General features: G+C 35.3%; 1 protein-coding gene across 5 annotated transcripts in view; it reads left to right on the top strand.

The window, feature by feature from the left end:
• The window catches only part of LOC103030484 (ras-related protein Rab-26), a 148,010-nt gene that overhangs the window by 73,780 nt on the left and 51,057 nt on the right, over nucleotides 1-23,173 (top strand). For all 5 annotated transcript variants that reach the window (XM_049467655.1, XM_049467654.1, XM_049467656.1 and 2 more), the window contains exons 4-5: nucleotides 1,901-1,967; nucleotides 16,006-16,058. In XM_049467655.1, the coding sequence (XP_049323612.1) occupies nucleotides 1,901-1,967; nucleotides 16,006-16,058 (120 nt within the window). The remainder of the gene's footprint in view (nucleotides 1-1,900; nucleotides 1,968-16,005; nucleotides 16,059-23,173) is intronic.

Genomic DNA, 23,173 nt, shown 5'->3' with positions numbered 1-23,173 from the left:
AGTCTACAGAAGTTTAACTTTCACTTTTTATATTAGCAGTATTAGCATTAGCGGTACCACTTTAAAATAAGACTACCTTTATAAAGGGTTTATAAATGGTTTACAATTAGTTTATTAATGGTTACTAATTAGATTGTAAATGCCTTAAAAATCATTAATAATCAGTTATAACACAAACGTAGAAAGGGCAACAATATAGATGGCTGTGGATTCACTATTTGGCAAATAACAGGTCTACGTACATTTCTATGTATGTGTTATAACTGATTATTAACGATTTTTAATGCATTTACAACCTTATTAGTAACCATTAATAAACTAATTGTAAACCATTTATTAACCCTTTATAAAGGTAGTCTTATTTTAGAATTGGCACCGCATTAGCTGCTAACTGTGCTAAGCACTAGCACTTTGTCCATTTAGAGATGAGTCTTATCGAACTGTAGCCTGCTGCTCACCCCTGCTAGCACTGCTGGAGCTGCATTAGCATTACCATTAGAGGTTAGCCACTAATTCTAATGCTCCAGCTCCAGTTTTTAGAAGAGAAATCTGTGTAGATTAACATCCACCACTCGTTTGACTTTTTTTGACTAGAATTACTGTTTTGTTTACTTAGCTTCACAGGTCTCGTCACCAGTGGCGAAACCCCTGTTCCTTATCAGAGTCATATAAAATGCTCCTTATAATCCCGTGCACTTTATGTATGAAAATAGACCAGAAAATAGACGTTTATTGATATTAAACCGTATAATCTGGCACACTATTAGTTAACCTAGCTAGTTAGCATTGGGCCGACAGCTGCATCCTGGTTTTGTAAAGGGTAATAACTAACGACTCGAATAATCTACAGCCGTAATCCACTTAGTATATCAAACTACAGGACCTATTAAAATAATCAGCACAAACAAATTGATTTGTTATTAAAAAACAGCGATTTATTCAACTCGGAAAGACAGTTAGCATCACCAGCTAGCCATTAGTCATTAGGCTAATTTGCTTTTGTGAGCTTCATAATATAATAAGTCCTCAGGCCAGCTTGTGTATGTATACTTGCATACCTAGAAAACACTAAAGAACATCCAATTTTTAAATTAAATTTGGGCTATTTTATTTTATTTGGACTTTTAAGTACATTTATTTAAATATGAACAAATTTATTAAGGAACATATTAACATATGCATCGCAATTTTAAAATTGGGTCTGCAGTTTTAATAGATTATTCACAATATTTACAGCATCTGTGACCGAATGATGCAAGTGTTTGCATTTATACTGTTCATATCAAAATAATTGAAATTATATTGTTATGCTGGTGAGTGCCGGTTTCATCATCATATAGTTTTTAATGGTCTTTTTCTGCGACTGCACTTGAGGATACTTTTAAAGTTCAGATTGACTGACTTTCATATATAAAAGTATTTTATTTCCTTTTTGCATACCTGTTAATAAGTTCTTTTATTTAAATTCTATATTAATAATTATTTTTACAGTAATCATAATGTGGTGTGTACTAACATATTAATTGATTAAACTGACTAAACTTTAACACTATAAATGAACATAGAAACGACAGCTCACTGTTGCCCTTTCTATCTATGTGTTGTGTCAGCTTATTAACGGTTTATATATAGGTTAAATAAACCTTTATGAACCATTTGTAAACACTTTATAAATGTGCTTTATTTAAAAGTGGAATTTAGTATCTTTATAGCGTCGCCCCCTGCAGGCTGTTTCCACCAGAGGAAGAACTTCACATGAACCTTTAATGAAAGATCCTGAGAGACAGAGAGTGATGTGAAAAACAGTTACCACTTAATGAAAGATGAAAGCTAAATATCCTCTCATCTTTTCCTCCCTCTCTCTCTCTCTCTCTCTCTCTTTCTCTCTCTCTCTTTTCAGATCTGGGACACTGCAGGACAGGAGCGTTTTCGCAGCGTTACTCACGCCTACTACCGCGATGCCCACGGTGAGATATTAACACACACACACACACACACACACACACACACTATAAATATTCATCATCATTTTCTACACTGATTGACTAACAACTAAATAAAGCACCACAGATTGCTGTAAAACTCTCCATGCAGTTATTAATGCAGTTATTATAACTGATTGAAGGTGTGGTCTGATTAGGCTCTTGCCCTATTAAAAGGCTCTCAGAGGCAACTAGTGGGTAGTGCACCTCTTGGTGAAAGATCATTGACTGCTAGACATGCCTCTACAATGCACTCAAAGACCAGATTTTGCCCAGTTAAACATCATTAGACCATCTACACTGAAAACAATTATTCATTGGCTCAACTTAAATCAGTCGTCATTTTGCTTTGACTCAGTAAAGTTGTAAATATATACAGTTTTAAGTTTATTCAACTTAACTCAATCAAGTTATCAATTTGCTTTGACTCAGTAAAGTTGTAAATGTATAGTTTTAAGTTTATTCAACTTAACTCAATCAAGTTATCAATTTGCTTTGACTCAGTAAAGTTGTAAATATATACAGCTTTAAGTTTATTCAACTTAACTCAATCAAGTTATCAATTTGATTTGACTCAGTAAAGTTGTAAAAATATACAGTTTTAAGTTCATTTAACGTAACTCAATCAAGTTATCAATTTGATTTGACTCAGTAAAGTTGTAAATATATACAGTTTTAAGTTCATTTAACGTAACTCAATCAAGTTATCAATTTGATTTGACTCAGTAAAGTTGTAAATATATACAGTTTTAAGTTTATTCAACTTAACTCAATCAAGTTATCAATTTGATTTGACTCAGTAAAGTTGTAAATATATACAGTTTTAAGTTTATTCAACTTAACTCAATCAAGTTATCAATTTGATTTGACTCAGTAAAGTTGTAAATATATACAGTTTTAAGCTAATTCAATTCAACTCAATCAAGTTATCATTTTGCTTTGACTCAGTAAAGTTGTAAATATATACAGTTTTAAGTTTATTCAACTTAACTCAATCAAGTTATCAATTTGCTTTGACTCAGCAAAGTTGTAAATATATACAGTTTTAAGTTTATTCAACTTAACTCAATCAAGTTATCAATTTGATTTGACTCAGCAAAGTTGTAAATATATACAGTTTTAAGTTTATTCAACTTAACTCAATCAAGTTATCAATTTGATTTGACTCAGTAAAGTTGTAAATATATACAGTTTTAAGTTCATTTAACGTAACTCAATCAAGTTATCAATTTGATTTGACTCAGTAAAGTTGTAAATATATACAGTTTTAAGTTCATTTAACGTAACTCAATCAAGTTATCAATTTGATTTGACTCAGTAAAGTTGTAAAAATATACAGTTTTAAGTTCATTTAACGTAACTCAATCAAGTTATCAATTTGATTTGACTCAGTAAAGTTGTAAATATATACAGTTTTAAGTTCATTTAACGTAACTCAATCAAGTTATCAATTTGATTTGACTCAGTAAAGTTGTAAATATATACAGTTTTAAGTTTATTCAACTTAACTCAATCAAGTTATCAATTTGATTTGACTCAGTAAAGTTGTAAATATATACAGTTTTAAGTTTATTCAACTTAACTCAATCAAGTTATCAATTTGATTTGACTCAGTAAAGTTGTAAATATATACAGTTTTAAGCTAATTCAATTCAACTCAATCAAGTTATCATTTTGCTTTGACTCAGTAAAGTTGTAAATATATACAGTTTTAAGTTTATTCAACTTAACTCAATCAAGTTATCAATTTGCTTTGACTCAGCAAAGTCTTAAATATATACAGTTTTAAGTTTATTCAACTTAACTCAATCAAGTTATCAATTTGATTTGACTCAGCAAAGTTGTAAATATATACAGTTTTAAGTTTATTCAACTTAACTCAATCAAGTTATCAATTTGATTTGACTCAGTAAAGTTGTAAATATATACAGTTTTAAGTTCATTTAACGTAACTCAATCAAGTTATCAATTTGATTTGACTCAGTAAAGTTGTAAATATATACAGTTTTAAGTTCATTTAACGTAACTCAATCAAGTTATCAATTTGATTTGACTCAGTAAAGTTGTAAATATATACAGTTTTAAGTTTATTCAACTTAACTCAATCAAGTTATCAATTTGATTTGACTCAGTAAAGTTGTAAATATATACAGTTTTAAGTTTATTCAACTTAACTCAATCAAGTTATCAATTTGATTTGACTCAGCAAAGTCTTAAATATATACAATTTTAAGTTTAATCAACTTAACTCAATCAAGTTATCAATTTGCTTTGACTCAGTAAAGTTGTAAATATACACAGTTTTAAGTTTATTCAACTTAACTCAATCAAGTTATCAATTTGATTTGACTCAGTAAAGTTGTAAATATATACAGTTTTAAGTTCATTTAACGTAACTCAATCAAGTTATCAATTTGATTTGACTCAGTAAAGTTGTAAATATATACAGTTTTAAGTTTATTCAACTTAACTCAATCAAGTTATCAATTTGATTTGACTCAGCAAAGTCTTAAATATATACAATTTTAAGTTTAATCAACTTAACTCAATCAAGTTATCAATTTGATTTGACTCAGTAAAGTTGTAAATATATACAGTTTTAAGTTTATTCAACTTAACTCAATCAAGTTATCAATTTGATTTGACTCAGCAAAGTCTTAAATATATACAATTTTAAGTTTAATCAACTTAACTCAATCAAGTTATCAATTTGCTTTGACTCAGTAAAGTTGTAAATATACACAGTTTTAAGTTTATTCAACTTAACTCAATCAAGTTATCATTTTGCTTTGACTCAGTTAAGTTGTAAATATACACAATTTTAAGCTAATTCAATTCAACTCAATCAAGTTATCAATTTGATTTGACTCAGTAAAGTTGTAAATATATACAGTTTTAAGTTTATTCAACTTAACTCAATCAAGTTATAAATTTGCTTTGACTCAGTAAAGTTGTAAATATGTACAGTTTTAAGTTTAATCAACTTAACTTAATCAATTCATTATTTTGCTTTGACTCAGATCAGTTGTAGATATATACAATTTTAAGTTTATCCAACTTAACTGAGTTTTGTTCACACAACAATAGTTGAATTAACTCAACAGTTTTTTTTCAAGTATGGTGGGCTTAAAGAATTTAGTTTATTTAATATATATAGGCATTCTCAACTATTCTATTTTTATAGAACTGCCAACACTGACAGTATAATACTGCAGCAGCATAAGAGTGAACTCTGTAGCTTTAAGCCAACATACTGAGACAATTAGTAACAAAGAATAAAGGTAACTTGCTCTTACAGCCTACAACACTGAGACCTGGCAATCAACACATATATCATATATCACACTAAAGCACGACTAGGATAAGGTAGCTTTGGGCAACAGACACAAACACAAAGATGGCAGCTAGGGAAGAGGCCACACCCAACATGCAAATATATGATGCCAGGAGCCTATAGGAAAGCTGTATGAACCAACACTGTGGAAATAGCATTGACATGTGTAGTATAACTAAAAGTTGGTTGAAATCACATTTTTTCATTGGCATTTTTAAGTTTTCAGGTTAATTTTAATTGAGTTAAAAATTAAGTAAATTCACTCATCCTGATAATATTAGTTATTTCGACAAAAAAACACAAAAACACTTTTTAGAGTGTAAGCATCTTAAGCTAGAATTAATTGTGTGTGTGTGTGTGTGTGTGTGTTTGAGTGTGTGTGTTTGAGTGTGTGTACAGTGAGAGAGTGAGAGGTGTTCTTCCTGTATGGATCACACGTCTGTAAAAAGGTGTATATTATGCTGCTCACCAGATAATAAATGAATGTACATTACATTAACAAGCCTACAGTGCACAGAAACACACACCCCCCTAACCCCCCCCCCCCCCCCCACACACACACACACATTTATATTACATACAGTATGTTTGGCCAAGGGCTAATAAACATTGCTTCATTTGTAAATTTACGTTTTATTAAAAAACTAATAAAAAAAGAGTAGCACTTTTTGAAAGAAATGTAACATAAGAAAGGTAAAGGGCAAATATTAACCATGTAAGCTGTTTATATTGCTTGCAACTGAGGTGAAGCGAGCATGTGTAAAGCATTTTAATGTAGAATTGCTTAATTTTGCTGAATTAAATACAAGTAACAAAGTAAACGAGTAACACAAATATGAACCCCACACAAGGGTTAAGTAAAGTTTACTAAAGAAAGGATTGACTGAAGGTTATAGTTCACTTTTTTATTTTATGTAACATTTAAGTCTTGAAACCGAGTTGAGGTTACTTAAATTTTATATGAAATTTAATTTACTTAAAAAAAGCAAATGCAGAAAATTGCGAAACTTTTTTAAAGTAAATTTTACTCATCATTTTTTTCAGTGTATATATCTATAGTGGGAACAGAATGTTCCAGAAACAAGGGAAACTCTACGCTGTAAATGGCATTTAAAGGTTTTGTTTGAACGCTGCGCTGACCGCTAGATACTATATGGAACAGTATGATACAGATCTGGCCTATTATTATTATTATTGCGTGACTTGTGTGAAGTGAAATCAAAAGATGACATTTAGGCTCAATTACAGCTGTCATAGCGCCGCTGTGGAATGTGGGCGCGGAGCAATACCGGTCTTTGGCACTGTAGAGTAGGATGTAATTGGTTTCGGGGAGCTGTCACGGCGCTGCGGTGCTGAAGCGATGGCGGCGGCATGGTTGGTAGCTGTTATATATCAGGTTTGGGTCGTATCTGAGCAGTTTGAGACCCAGTCGGAGGTCAATTCGACGTGGCCTTTTGTCTGGTAGAAGATTGGCAGTTTAACCCTCCTTAATGGACCTGAGAGTTTCAGCCTGGATCTCAGAATCAGCGAGCGGACTTCAGACACCATTACCGCTGATCTTAAAGCGACGGATCGCTGAAGGTTCTGAAGGGCACGGCGCTTTATTGCAGCCTTGCGATTCTTTATAGCATGCGGCGTGACCGCAGTCTTGGCCCTGGTTAGCAAAGAAAGTCTGAGCTTTTACAAAATCAGGCTCTAACTGTGAGGGCCGTAAATGGAGCTAAAGAAATCCAAGGTTCACCATTGGACAAAAAAAAAAAAAACATGTTCCCTTGCCGCAAAAAACAAAACAAAACACATCCTCGCATTTTTCCCTGGTTTCCTTTGATCGTCGGACTCTGAAATCAGGGAGAAAAGTCAGAGAGTGTTCGGTCCCCCGGTGCTCGGCTTTCTATAGCCTCAACCCATCAGCCGTTACCTGTCAAACAGTGGCATGGTGTGTGCTTTCCTGCCTGCTTCTCTTCTCCGGCCTTTTCTGAAGACGTGACTCAGGCAGCCTTTATACTGTTTTATATAAAACCCCCTCACTCTGAGAGCTGGACACATAAAGAAAAGAACGCGAGAGTGAGGGAGAAAGAGAAATAGAGAGAGAGAGAGATGAGATGGCTAAAGTTCTACTGTAATTCACAAGAAATAAATAAAGAAACATAGACGAAGACACAGATAAGAGTTTCTTTGATTTTACCAAATTGAAAACTTGAAAACCTCTGGAATATAATCAAGAGGAAGATGGATGATCACAAACCATCAAACCACCAAACTGAACTGCTTGAAATATTTTTTTTGCACCAGGAGTAAAGCAGCATAAAGTTATCCAAAAGCAGTGTGTAAGACTGGTGGAGGAGAACATGATGCAGAGATGCATGAAAAAACTGTGTTTAAAAACCACCAGGGTTATTCTACCAAATATTGATTTCTGAACTCTTAAAACTACTTTATGAATATAAATTTGTTTTCTTTGCATTATTTGAGGTCTGAAAGCTCTGCGTCTTTTTTTTTTTTGTTATTTCAGCCATTTCTCATTTTCTGCAAATAAATGCTCTAAATGACAATATTTTCCTCTTTTTGTTTCGATTTAACTCTCTTTCTTATATCTTTTTCTCTCTATTTATACATATTTCTCTCTCTTTATCTCTCTTTTTTATCCCTCTTTCTCTCTCTATTTCCCTCTCTCATTCCCTTCTCTCTTTATATCCCGCTCTTTCTTTATACCTCATTCTTTATCTCTTTAGATCTCTCTTTATTCTTTCTCTTTTTCATTCTCTCTTTACCTTTCTCTTACTTCTCTCTTTCTTTATTTCTCTCTCTCTTTCCTATTTAGAGAAATGTTGTCTGTAGTTTATAGAATAAAACAACAATGTTCATTTTATTCAAACATAAACCTATAAATAGCAAAATCAGAGAAACTGAAGTAGTCTCCAAATTTTTTTACAGAGCTGTATGTTTATAAAGAGCTGCTCTGTACTCTATGGGATGCTTTTGGGTAGTGTACCTCTTGGTGAGAGACTGATGACTGATAGACATGCCTCTATTGGTTAGTAGTTTTCTGAATATATCAGTTATCAAGTTTTCTGGATGTTCTTATATCAGTTTATTTTATTTACCATTTATTTAACACAAGTTCTGGTAATGTCACTCGTGTGGATAGTTCAATTTTTAGTTTTGAGAATCTTGGAGACCACATTTTGCTAAGTTGATAGTGTCAAATAAGTGCAAATACTTCGATACGTTACTTAAGTAGAAATGTAGGTTATCTATGCTTTACTGGAGTAACTATTTTTACATTTTCACACAATTATCTGAACTTTCTACTCCTTACATTTTAATAAAAACAGCCTTGTTATTTCTATTTTTTATTTAATTTCAGCTGGTTTTCGTTTCGGCTTCTCATCGTTCAATAAAACCTCTATCCAGATAAATCTCTCCATCCAGATAGAGTGAATCTGATTGGTGCTTGGATGTAGAGAAGTATAAACATATACCATTCCGACTCCCTATTGGTTTATACTGTGATCCATCACACCTGCACACATCACATTCACATAGTCACCTGTGCTCCATTCTCTTCCTGGTCTGGCAAAGGGCCCACCCTCAGTCCTAGCTGCCCTTATATACTGCCTGAGCAAAATTGAGGCATGCTTAAAGGGCCCCATTTTGGGCCATACCATTTTGAGGTGGTTCTTTGGGGTTTAAAAGATTTTAATTTTTCTTTCCTTTTCTTATGTTTATGTTTATTTTATGGGATTGTGGCATATGTGTGTAAAATGATAATTTTGAGAATTTAGGTGTTCTATAGTATGATTATTTGATTTATTGTTTGTTTGATTAGAATTGTATCCTCCTGCAGAGGAAATATACTTTGGTTTTGGCCGGGTTGGGTAGACCAGTGGTGGTTGGTTGACGTATGGACCAAAGTTACACATTTGAGGAAAAGCCTGATTCCTTGTGTTATTTTTTTTTGTAAATAGATTTAGTTTTGTTTATTTTTGTTTTCTTTTTTCTTATAATATTTTGCCATTTTTTTGCACTTTTCACCAATAAAATCACTTGCACTGGATGTGCTACTGCAGTTGCAATCTTTTTTTTTCTTTCTACAACCCACTACCTTTTGAGGCACAACTACCCTCACCTACAAGTAAGCTGTGACATTAACATTTTAATATTTTAACATTATAGTCAGTATGGCTTTTAGAAAAATGTGTTTTTTCCTCTTAATGGCTTTATTTTTTCTCATTACATTACTTTTACTTTTATACTTTTTAAAGAAGTTTTTAACACTTTTAAGCTTTTAGGTTTCGAGGTTTTATGCGTCCGTGCCTAACCGTAGCTCATAGCTATTAGCTTTTATTATTGCATGTCATTATACACTCACTCATATAAAGTTTTATTGCATTAACACATTATTTTTTTATCAGTGTATAGTGTGCATTTGTCATGGAAATGTAAAAACTGTTGCAGCCCTGCTGAGACCAGCCTGTTTTGTATTCATGCTGCTTTCAGCTCAGAGCTTTTAAAGTCTTAATAATAATCGTTAATAATAAAGTAATTTAAGTTAAGAGTGAGAGGAGCTGTGATACTCCTCTTTCTCTTCCTTTATCTCTGAGCCGAGGATCTCTCTCTCTCTCTCCATCACGCAAACACCCACAGAAATACCTCAGCTGCTGGCGCTATCTCTGTCCCTGCGACTCTGCCAGCCTCCGACAGGCTGTGATGGATGGAGATGGTGGGGATGCTGAGGGTGTTGTGTGTTGGGGAGAGCAGCGCTGGGCAGTGGGCTCTCCAGCCTGGTGGAGAGACTGTAGAGCCGAACCACGGCCATTAAAATGAGCTATAGCTGAGATCTGCTTTATTACAGAAGAATCTGTCCAGCATGCAAAGCAGAACACGGGTTAGAAGGATGGAAGAAGACCAGGCTTTTCTGTTCTGGATGTATGAAAATGGATATTTCAGATATATTTTTGGCACCTTCTACTTAAAAAATAATGAGTTTCTTTGATATTACTAAATTAAAAACCTCTGGAATATAATCAAGAGGAAGATGGATGATCACAAGCCATCAAACCACCAAACTGAACTGCTTGAATTTTTGCACCAGGAGTAAAGCAGCATAAAGTTTTTCAAGGATTAAGGAGATTTTATTGTCATTCGCATCACATGTGGTACATGAGCTAGAATGAAATTGTGATCTCATGGTCCAGTTTACACCAAAGCGCTGTTGTTAAAATAGATAAATATAGATCAAATAAGAAGACAAAATAAAATAATACAATAAAATAGAATAGAACAAAATAGACAATAAGGTAAATACACAAAAATAGGGAGAGTAGGCAGGTAGAAGCAACATGAAGTCCAAAATGCAAGTTTGCTATAGCAGCATGATAGTGTGAATTAAGAGCTAAAATGAATAAAGTTATCCAAAAGCAGTGTGAAAGACTGGTGGAGGAGAACATGATGCCAAGATGCATGAAAAAAACTGTGATTAAAAACCAGGGTTATTCCACCAAATATTGATTATTTCTGAACTCTTAAAACTTTATGAATATGAACTTGTTTTCTTTGCATTATTTGAGGTCTAAAAGCTCTGCGTCTTTTTTTGTTATTTCAGCCATTTCTCATTTTCTGCAAATAAATGCTCTAAATTACAATATTTTCTGTAGTGTATAGAATAAAACTACAATGTTAATTTAACTCAAATATATCTATAAATTTAGATTTTTTTGTCTCTTGATTATGGCTAAATTGGAGCAGCCTGGTGTTCAATCTTCATTAATTGCACATTGCACCAGTAAGAGCAGAGTGTGAAGGTTCAATTAGCAGGGTAAGAGCACAGTTCTGCTCTAAATACTGCAATGCACACAACATTATGGGAGACATACCAGAGTTCAAAAGAGGACAAATTGTTGGTGCACGTCTTGCTGGAGCATCTGTGACCAAGACAGCAAGTCTTTGTGATGCATCAAGAGCCACGGTATCCAGGGTAATGTCAGCATACCACCAAGAAGAACCAACCACATCCAACAGGATTAACTGTGGACGCTGTAAGAGGAAACTGTCTGAAAGGGATGTTGTATCCAAAAAACATAAAACCACGGCTGATCAAATCACGCAGAATTCAATGTGCACCTCAACTCTCCTGTTTCCACCAGTTTTTTTTAGTAACTAGAGCTGCAACAAATATTTTAGTATTTAGTAATTAGGGCTACAATGATTACTTTGATAATCAATTATTCTGCTGAGTATCCTGGTTGCTTCCGAGAGCTTTTTTAAAGGGCTGCACCTTTTCTAGTAATAAGGGCTGCAACGATTATTCTTTATAATCGTTTTTTATGACGATTATTATTCGATTAATTCATTACTAATGCCATAAGCTTACAGAATCCTACAGAATATTATACAGCGCTTCACTGATATTCCTCATGTCATCATCCATGGGACTCCAGGAGTATCATGTCTCTTGGTTTTTGGCATGTCAGCATTGGATATTAGAGGATATTTAGAGCAGGTACATTAGTATGAGCGCTGCTGGCACTCGACTACCCTGCTGAATGAAGCTCTCTGTAAGAATTTATTAAATTCCTGAGGAAAAGACAGTTAATATTGGAGAGTTTGGGGGGAAATTGTTATGCATGCAGAATATGAACACATTCATTCAGACCCAGAGACTATCAGAAACAAGTCTACCCAGCCAGGCATGCTGCGACACACACTGAGACACACACACACACACACATAAACACACACACGAGTGCTGAAATGAATAGATAAGAGGAGAACAGAGAAGCCCATCAGCAGTGGTTTCCATTACCATCCCGTCATTTTCAGTATCACACCTTTACCTGCAGCTCTCCTCTTCAATCACCTGAAGCTTTTTCATTTACAATTTCCCTACATACTACACACACACACTACAGCAGGGGTGTCCAAACTACGGCTGCAGGCTTTTTAAGAAATAGAATGAAAGTTGGCCCGCTGTTCAGCAGGTTTTTATAATGTGAGATTCAAAGTTGGAACGCTAGGTCTCAGAAACGGACCAAAGAGTCTAAAAGCGGAGAGGGTGCGCAGTTTTAGCGCAGAAAAACGGGCCAAAGAGTCTAAAAGCAGAGAGGGTGCACATTTCTAGCGCAGAATAACAGGCCAAAGAGTCTAAAAGCGGAGAGGGTGCACATTTCTAGCGCAGAAAAACGGACCAAAGAGTCTAAAAGCGGAGAGAGTGCTCATTTCTAGCGCAGAATAACAGGCCAAAGAGTCTAAAAGCGGAGAGAGTGCTCATTTCTAGCGCAGAATAACAGGCCAAAGAGTCTAAAAGCGGAGAGAGTGCACATTTCTAGCGCAGAAAAATGGACCAAGAGTCTAAAAGAGGAGAAAGTGCGCATTTCTAGCGCAGAAAAACGGGCCAAAGAGTCTAAAAGCGGAGGGAGTGCTCAGTTGTAGCGCAGAAAAAATGGCAAAAGAGTCTAAAAGTTGCTGTAATTAAGGAGTTTAATATTAAGAGACATCATGAAATGAAACATTAATTTGAAAAATCTTAGTTTACACAACACTGTCAAAGATAGATAAAGATAGTAAGTCAAGTAAAATGGTGTGTAAATAAAATAATCAGGAAAATGTATTATTTAAAGTGGTATATTTCATTATTTGTTTTATTACAGAGTCTGTGGCCCGTGACTTCAAATATATTTCTCCTTCTGGCCCCCAACAAAAAACACCCCTGCACTACACACTCTCTTTCTCTCTCTTTTAGAGTCACAGATTGATGCTAACCTGAGCACACTATCCTCTGTGCTTTGATATTTTATTCATATTATTTACATGTGTGAAGATTTCCCGGGTTTCAGAGCTCAGATCCTTTTATCTGTGATGTTTGATCTGTTGGCCTGTATTGAGGTTGAGGTCGGGGTTAAATGAGGTCAAATCCATTACGTTTGCTATTCCAGCCTCTTTCTGGTGTCCACGCAACAATGAAAGACTCAATAAATTAATTATTTCAATCGTAGACATAAGGACTTGGCGTAATAATGGATGACCAGTTATCGTTCTTAAGCCATGTTGCAAATCTCGATCATGCAGATTTCTACTGTACAGCATATCATCCAGAGAATTCACACTGCAGCAACGACGTGAAGGGTTTTTCACTCTGCCTCCTATGGTTCTCTATGGAGAGAGGCGGCACCGGTGTGCAGAGGACTCTGGGACAACAATAAAAAGAATAAAGAATAAAATAACATTGCTGTGTCCTTAAATGATCCTCTGCAGAGACGCACAAAAGCGCCGCACTGTTAAGATATGAATGCGCCAAAATCATTACTCACCTGGCTTTTAAAGGGAATGAAAACTGACACAGTGATTTGGTTTATTTCATGTTACACCCAAAACACACCCGAAATTAATAAAGTAAAATAATTAGTACCAGCTTTGCCATCAAGCTGCCGGCGCTCAGAGGGAGCAAAATTGGACCTGCTACCTCCTGGTGGGTACAGTAGATGGTGCTCTCTCCCCACATCAATCCTAGGATGATGTCTGCAGACAGGGCATCTGTGGGCTGATGTATAGGGACAGAGTCCCTGTGTTTTCCTCCAAGCACGCTGTGATGCTACTCGGTAATGCTGCATCAGCAGTCTTCACCCTCCTGGTGTGTTGGGGCATCACTAGCAGAGGTGGAAAGTAATGAATTACATTTACTCAAGTTACTGTAATTGAGTAGATTTTATGAGTAATTTGTAATTTTTTAAGTTTTACTTTTACTCAAGTACATTTTGACACAAGTAATTTACTTCACTACATTGGAAAACTTCCAATTACTGAGTAAAAAATAAAATGCTGGGGAAAAAAAACAATTGTCTGTAAAACTGTAAAAATACATCACCTATATGACCATAACTTTTTAACAGTAAAGAAAAAAAAATGGATGATAGAAACCTATACCACGGTTGAAAATGTTTTATGGGGTGGTCTGAACAAATACTGCCTGAAAGATCCAAATTAATATGTGGAATAATAGTTCATTAAAAACTATTTAATTTAATTTATTTTTTTTACTTTTTTACATCAAATAATTAAAAGTAACTGTGTAACTTTTACTCAAAGTTTTACTTTTTTACTTTTACTCGAGTAGATTTTTTGATGGGTACTTTTACTTTTACTTGAGTAGAATTTTAGCAAAGTAAACGTACTTTTACTTAATTACAATTTTTCAGTACTTTTTCCACCTTTGATCACTAGTGATAGGGGGAGTCCTAATGGGTGGGTTGGGTAATTGGCCAAGTAAATTGGGGAGAAAATGGGAAAAATTTGAAATAAAATTATAAAAAAAAAAGAATTAGTACATGCCTTTTGAGCGTTTCGAGAAGGTGTACTTTTCCTGTCATTACGATAGCAAAGACACGCTGACGCCCTAAATCAACTTTGTGAAGGCATGTTCTTTTATGGCATTGCTCTACAAAAGGATCTATTTTGAGAACTCTGTTTTTTGAGCAGCACTACTGCCGGTGTGATTGATTATCTGAGGAGAATCGCATACAACAGTCAGTCACCCCTAGTAGTGATACGAGGGACACTAACAGCTTTAATGATATGTGCAGAACATCCTGCAATCACATGTGCTGCATCCTCTCAATGCAGGGATTTCAACTGATGCATTTTTCAGAAATACAGGGAAGTTTCCACCAGATTTCAGCACTTTCTGAATCTGCAACATCTCCAGATTTCTGGGAAATATATGAATATATGCACAGAGTCAGCTTTCAGACTGCTGGCTCTGTTGTATGGAGGTGCACCTGTGGAGCTCCTCAGCGTTCCTCGGTTCACTCAGCCGTATGAAGATCTGCTCCCGCTGTTCTGTGGGTTTTACCCACCGTTGATTAGCTTAGCGCTCAACTTCCCCGCTGACGGGTTCTGATAAAGACCCGCGCCGGTGTTCCGCCGAATTAAAGCCCGGCAGCAGCTTCCTCCGCCCGAGTGACAATGAGCCAGAAATGCAATTACCCAGCTTTATGGAAATCCAGCCTGCAGGGGAAATAAAGAGCCGCTCACACCAGAACCGCCATGCTAACGCTAAACAGCACCGAGCGCTAAATACCAAATAAAAACTAATTACTAATTACATTACTGATACTTTACTGTCATTACAGTTCTCACTAAATAACCACGCCACCTCTCTCTCTCTCTCTCTCTTTATCTCTCTATATCTCTCTTTTCCTTCATTTCCTACTTTCTTGATTTTTTTCATTTTGTTCTTTTATTCTTTCATCTCTGTTCCCGTCTCTCCCTATATTTTTCCCTATATTTAACTTTCCTTTTTCTTGTTTTCCCCTTTTTCTCTCTTATTCTTTCATCTCTCTACGTCTGTTTGTTATTTTTTCTTTCTGTCTTTTTTATCTTTTCCTTTTTCTCTTATCTCTTTCTCGTCTGCTTAATTTCTTTTTTCTTGTTCTTTCTTTCTTTCACTCTCTATCTCTTTTTCTCTTTCTCACTTTTTAATTTTTTCCCTTTCTTTTTTCTTTCTTTTTTTTCACATTCTTTCTTTCTTTCTTTCTTTCTTTTTTCTCTTTCTCTTTTTTCATCTTTACCCTTTCTTTTTTCTTTCTTGTTTTTTCTTTCACTCTCTCGCTCTCTCTTTCTTTCTTTCTTCCTCTTTCTAACAATCTTACTTCATGTCTTTTTTTCCCTCTTTTTCTTCTGTTCTTCCTCCAGCTCTGCTGCTGCTGTATGACGTCACCAACAAAGCTTCGTTTGACAACATTCGGGTAAGAGCTTCTTATTGTGTTTTATATATGTGTTATATATTTCCTATATATGTTTTATATATTTCTTATATATGCATGATATATTTCTTATATATTTCTCATATATTAGTTATATATTTCATATATATTTCTCATATATTTCTTATATATTTGTTGTTTGTTATATTTTCTGTGTACTTGTAGTGAAATGGCCGGTGGTTAGCGAGGGGTTATTTCTGCCGTACGTCACTGTAAACTCCTCGGTCTGTGTGAGGGATGAGTGTTGTGGATAATGCACTGTTGATAGAAATGCAGTTCTGAAAACAGGAGCAAATGCTCAGATAATTTGTTTTGATGGAAAGTCATTTTTTTAAAAAGCAATCGCAAATGTACCCAATATTTCACTTCCTCAAAGAGAGAGAGAGGCACGGGGCGGTGGGGAGTCGGGGGGAGTCGAGGGGTGTTGGGGGGGGGGGTGGTTTCAATCTGCCAGTTTATCTCAGGCCCGCAGGGTGCTATTATAGACCTGTTCTCCCCAGCTGTCGGTTCCTGTGGTGCCAATGCTGGAGGAGCTGTCAGTCGCAGTGGAGCACTCAGAGCCGCCAACAGGGCATTTACTGACTCTACAGACTAAAGGACATCATACACACGAACGGATTAGCCTAAAGAAATACTCTACCGAGCAGCAGTACTGGAAATTAATTAACAAATATCACATTTATCATTATTCAACACTGTGGTTGCGTTCCCTTCCGTTCTATAGAAATGAAACCAGCATCAGTCAGTGCAGACCAGAGACTGTAAAAAAAGATGGACGCCGTGTTCCCATTCATTCAATGAAAATGAAGCCAAAATCTTCCGCCATGTTGGCGATCCTGAAACCCGAGTCTGCGCAGTAGAGACCAGAGGAGGGAGAAAGACTGTGGAGAGACAGCCTACTCATTTAAATAACCCCGCCCCTGAGGGCTGCCTCGAGGTCACAGGCTGCAGAGTGGAGCGGAGCTGACGGTCTGTTATTGGCCCCGCCCATAACCAGCCCTTTTACCATAACCACACCTTTTTTGAATAGACCTGAAGAACGTTTTAAAAAACGAATTCTGTGAGAATATAAAAATGTAACAATATAAGCAGAGGTTACACTAGCTGCTGCATTTAAATAAAGGAGGTAGAATTACAGTATATTAGAAAAAAACGTGATTGAAAGTTGTTCTGTTTTGCCATTGAAACCTATGGTAATGGGTGGCGTTCCACAGCTTTCTGCAACCGAACAGCAGGGGGCGCCCGACCTGTGGTGGCTTCACTTTTGAGAGACGATGCTCTGTCCAGCTATACACAGTCTATGGTGCAGACCAAAGGTGGAGCCAGACTCACCTACTTATTTACTGAGAGTAAGCGTATGTCTCAGACTGCCTTCCTTGAGTTTTTACAGCACAGGACCAGAAGCAGAGCAGATTGTAAGTGTAGTAAACCAAATCATTTATATTTCCACCAGATTACAGTAACAGAGCTCTTATCAGTTTGCTCGGTTTACAGCTGAGATTAACTGAAGCAGTGAACGCTGCACATACTGTGCTCAGTGTGTAAACAGCATGGAGCAGCAGAGACAGCGTTTGTTCATAGCAATATATTATCTGGCAAATATATCAGATTAAACTGCGCCTTATCAACAGTTAAAGTGTGTTAATGCTTTAACGCTGACAGTCCTACTTAAAATATATTAAATATGTCAAACGTGTGGGTACAAGATAAGCAAGTTCATATTCATAAAGTTTTAAGAGTTCAGAAATCAAATAAAGAGCCGCCATGCTAACGCTAAACAGCAACGAGCGCTAAATACCAAATAAATACTAATTACTAATTACATTACTAATACTTCACCCTAATTACAGTTCTTACTAATTAACCACGCCCTCTCTTTATTTCTCTATATATCTCTCTCTGAAATTCCATCTTTCTTGATTTTTTTTTATTTTGTTCTTTTATTCTTTAATTTTTGTTCCCGTCTCTCCTTAGTTTTTTCTTTCTTTGTTTAATTGTTCCTTACTTTTTCTCTTTTTTTTCCTTTTTCTCTTTTATCCTTTTATCTCTCTACCTCTGTTTAGTATTTTTTCTTTCTTGTTTTTTTATCTTTTCTTTTTTCATATTTTCCCCCTTTCTTCTTATCTCTCTTTCTCGTCTGCTTATTTTTTTTTTCTTTTTCTTTCTTTCACTCTTTCAATCTGTTTCTTTCTTTCTCTCCAAATATTTGGTGGAATAACCCTGTTTTTTTAATCACAGTTTTTTTTCATGCATCTTGGCATCATGTTCTCCTCCTCCACCAGTCTTACACACTGCTTTTGGATAACTTTATGCTGCTTTACTCCTGGTGCAAAAATTCAAGCAGTTCAGTTTGGTGGTTTGATGGTTTGTGATCATCCATCTTCCTCTTGATTATATTCCAGAGTTTTTTAATTTGGTAAAATCAAAGAAACTCATTATTTTTAAGTGTGTTTGGGTGTGGATGGGAATATTTAATCGCATGTTTTCAGCTCTTTGTTTGTGGATCTGTGATGAAGAGAAATCTCAGCTCAGATTAATGTGTGTTAGAGTCGGGTCGGTACCTGCTGGCCGTGCTGAGCTGAAACGTGTGTCAGAGATAAAAGCGTGAAAAATGAAGTTAATCAGGCCTGCAGGGGCACATCGCTATCTACACCCCCTCCACACACACACACACACTACTCTACTAATATATCTCTGTTCTGTCCGGTTCAGTTCCAGCAGCCGGCTGACCCTCATTATAAAGGGAAGTGGGCTGTTTAGAAGAGCGCACCCTGGTGGTGCAGGATAGATTACAGCAGATCTGGGAGGAATTAAATTAATCAGAGCTCAGCTGATCATCCATCATCACGCTTTACCTCTTCAGAGAGCAAACGTCCTTATTTACTGTCTCTACCTCTCTATCTTTTATTCTTTCTTTCTTTTTGATGCATCCTTTATGTTTTTTCTATCACTCTGTTTCTCTTTCTCTATCCCTTTGTTTTATTGCTTTTATTTTTTCATCTTTAATTTTGTTCTAATCTCCTTTCATATTTTCCCTTTTTTCTTTCTCTCTCTTTTTTGCTTTCTTTCTTTTTTTTAGATTTTTTCATCTCTCTTTCTCTTTTTTCCTATTTTCTACCTCTCTCTATATATAGTTATCACTCTTTTGCTCTTTCTCGCCCTGTGACTCATTGCTTTTCTGCTTTTAACATCTTTTCACTTGTTTCCCTTTTTCTCTTTTATTTCCCTCTTTCATCTTTTTCCACATTCTTTCTCTCTCTCTCTCTCTCTCTCTCTCTCTCTCTTTCTTTTGATGCATCTTTCATGCTTAATCTGTCTATCACTCTTTTATCTTGTTTCCTCCTTTTCTTTTTAATTTTTTATCTTTTATTTTGTCTTTCTTTCTTGTTTTTCATTTTATTCTTTCATCATTATTTCTTTCTTCCTCTCTCTCTCTTGCTTTCTCTCTTGTTTTTTTTTTTACTGTTCTCTCTCTTACTTCTGTTTTCTTTCATTTCTCTTTTGCTTTTTTTGTCATTTCCTTCCTTCATATCCCTTCACTACTTCTCTCTTTTGTCACCTTTGTCCTCTTTTTCTCTTTCTTTCATTGCTTTTTTGTTTTTGCTTTCTTCTTCTTTCATCTTTCATCTCTTATTCTTACCCCTTCTCTCATCCCCTGATTTCTTTCTTTTTTCTTTCTTTCTTTCTTTCTTTCTTTCTTTCTTTCTTTCTTTCTTTCTTTCTTTCTTTCTTTCTTTTTCTCTGTCTATATACCTCTCTCTCTCTTAATAACCCTCACTTTCTCACTATCTCATTAACTGGCAGAGATTCTTTCATTAGAGACCATATATTAAGTGATATATTTATCTGAATGGAGAGTTTACATGACCAAGCAGCTCAAATGAATTCAAACCTCACATCACCAAACACAGCCATGCATACCAGGGCAGCATACTTTTATATATGCAATATAGTGTCAATTAATATTAGTTATTAGTATTATTTGATCTGCAATACAGTTTTCTGTGTACTGGTCCAACGTATTCTATTATATGAATCCAGACATTATTAAAAAGGAGCAGCAATGATAGTCTAGGAATGAATGGGCTGCTGGATACTGAGAATATTGCATCAGATGGATATGTGTGTGTGTGTGTGTGTGTGCATGCTGTGTAAAGAGAAAAGAGAAAAATAGCTGCACTGCCTGGACTTCTCACCCGGAGACTCAGCATGTGCTGGACAGTCTGGTGCAGCTGACCGGAGAGGAAAATAATTAAAATTAACTTTTATAAGCCCCTGTAGAAACTTACAGATATTACTATTACACAGTTTTAATAACTACGAAAATGCTAATAAGCAATTCCACAATAATCCCTGATTAGCCAGTAAAAATAAATCCTCTCCAGCATTTATTTCTTTTCATCTAGACCAGAACAAATAGTGCTGAATAAGAGCGTTTTTTTACACCTGTAGTTTTACACCTGTAGTTGTGAAAGTTTCTATGGTCCGGATCAGTTGATGAGTTTGTTTATTCTCCCTCTGTTTGGTTTGTTTTCACACAGGTATAAACTTAAACGCACCAAAATGCAAACGCACCAATAAACCACGTGAGCACATTGGCTGTGAGCAGTGAACGCAGCACATACTGCGCTCTTAATGTGTAAACAGCATGGAGCAGCAAAGACAACGTTTGTTCATAGCTGTGGTAATTAGCGTTATCTGCAGTATATTTGATAGCAAACTGTTCTTCAGTTCATTTGGGACCGGATCTTTTGATTCATACTCACAAGATAACACCTCACAACTTCACAACTTATACTGAGCCTCAGCCTGTTGATTTGGAGATCTGCGCAAGTGCAGCAGCCATAACAAGATAAAAAATCATCACTATCTATCTATCTATCTATCTATCTATCTATCTATCTATCTATCTATCTATCTATCTATCTATCTATCTATCTATCTATCTAATCTGTCTGTCTGTCTCTCCAATACTCCATACATCCATCTATTTGTCTATCAATCTATCCATGCATCCATCATTTCATCCATCCATCCATCTGAACCTGTGCACAGTTCTGAACAAAAAGCTTAACTTGGTCAGCTAAAATCCCTTCTATACAGTTACCTTATTGTAGCTTCGTTAACCAGCTACCAAATTAGCACCCATTTCATCAGTAGAAAGCATATACATTTCAATCAATCAATCAATCAATCAATCAATCAACCTTTATTTTCACTTGAGAAAACATTGAGGGTGACCCCCATTTACAATGTTGCCCAGAAATAATAAGGAATAAAATAGAAAAAAAAAATAATAATAAAATAAATACTAATTCAAAATTAAAATGTAACATATATGAATAAAATATATATGTAAAATAGAAAATTCTAAAAGACCATTAAAAACAATAGTAAAAGTAAAGTGAAATGATAAGAATGATAAGAAATTATAAAACGAATAATAATTAACTAAGAACATAATAATAATTATATAAGAATATAAAAGAAAAAGAAATAATAAATAATTTTAAAATAAAAAGAAATAAAATAATAAAATAATAAGAAAAAGATAAACTACTAAAAAAGTGCTCTTGTGTTCTGCTAAACCCATCAATACTGTAACCCCCACAGCACTAAACACTGTTTTACTAAAAAGCAGATATGCTATGTGTGAGTTTTCTACTGGTCAAACATGAGCTAACTTGTTAGCTGGCTAGCTAAGCTAATAAAATACAAGCCATTTTAATAAATAGCTGATATGCTTTTATATTTTAAATTGTATTTGTAATTTCTCTACTGGTGGAATGGCCACTAATGTGAGATTAATACTGGAAATCCCTTAATTCAGAGCATTTTGTAGCTGAAATATACAGAGATTTACTCCTGGCTTTTAGCTGTCATGTTCAGATATAATATATGTATATAAATGGTTCTGTTTTTGCAGAGTGATGAGTGAAATGGACAGTATGACCTTGTACTAAAGCACAGTTAAGTGAAGTAAGGTCACAGAGCTTTATTGGGCTCTCAGTGAGGTCCTGCATTATGCATATAAAACTGAAATTATGAAGCTCATGGATAATAAATGTAAAGCTAAGGTCTGGGAATGATCTCAAGGGGTCAGGCTGGAGGATCCATTCGTTAATATTGAGTTAATATTGCTTCTGGAAGAGTTGTGATAAAATTCTGTGAAGCTGTTCTCTGAATAAATAATCAGTGCTGATTAGACACAGTGCTTACGCTTAACATTAAAAATGGGCTGCAGATAATTCAGCAAAAAATAATTTATGAATTTATGATTCCTATTCTACGTCTACAAGCTTCAAGATGCAGACAACCTTTACAATAAATATCCAAATCAAATAGAAATGTATTGATGAATAAATTAGGCTGTAATTATTCAGTGTTAGACTGTTGCTCAATTGAACTAACTCTGAATAACTGCGGTCCAGTTTATGTATTTACGTATTGTCTGTCTGTCTGCCTGTCTGTCTGTTCATTCATCCATCCATCCATCCATCTATTTGTCTGTTTATCTGTATGTCTGTATACCTGTCTGTCTGTCTATTCATCCATCCATTCATCTATCTATCTATCTGTCTATCTATCTATCTGTCTGTCCGTCCGTCCGTCCGTCCGTCCGTCCGTCCGTCCGTCCTTCCGTCCTTCCGTCTGTCAGTCTGTGTTCATTTATTCATCCATCAATCAATTTGTCTGTCCAATCCGTCCAACCATTTGTCCATCCATCCGTCCATCCATCCATCCATCCATCCATCCATCTATCTATCTATCTATCTATCTATCTATCTATCTATCTATCTATCTATCTATCTATCTATCTATCTATCTATCTATCTATCTTCTATCTATCTGTCTGTCTGTCTGTCTATCTGGCTGGCTGTCTATCTATCTATCTATCTATCTATCTATCTATCTATCTATCTATCTATCTATCTATCTATCTATCTAGTTATCTGTCTGGCTGGCTGGCTATCTATCTAATAAAGTTTTAAGAGTTCAGAAATCAATATTTGGTAGAATAACCCTGGTTGGTTTTTAATCACATTTTTTATGCATCTTGGCATCATGTTCTCCTCCACCAGTCTTACACACTGCTC

This window comes from Astyanax mexicanus, chromosome 19 (genome assembly GCF_023375975.1).
Source record: "Astyanax mexicanus isolate ESR-SI-001 chromosome 19, AstMex3_surface, whole genome shotgun sequence".
NCBI lineage: Eukaryota > Metazoa > Chordata > Actinopteri > Characiformes > Acestrorhamphidae > Astyanax > Astyanax mexicanus.
This window is presented reverse-complemented; position numbering and strand designations above follow the sequence as displayed.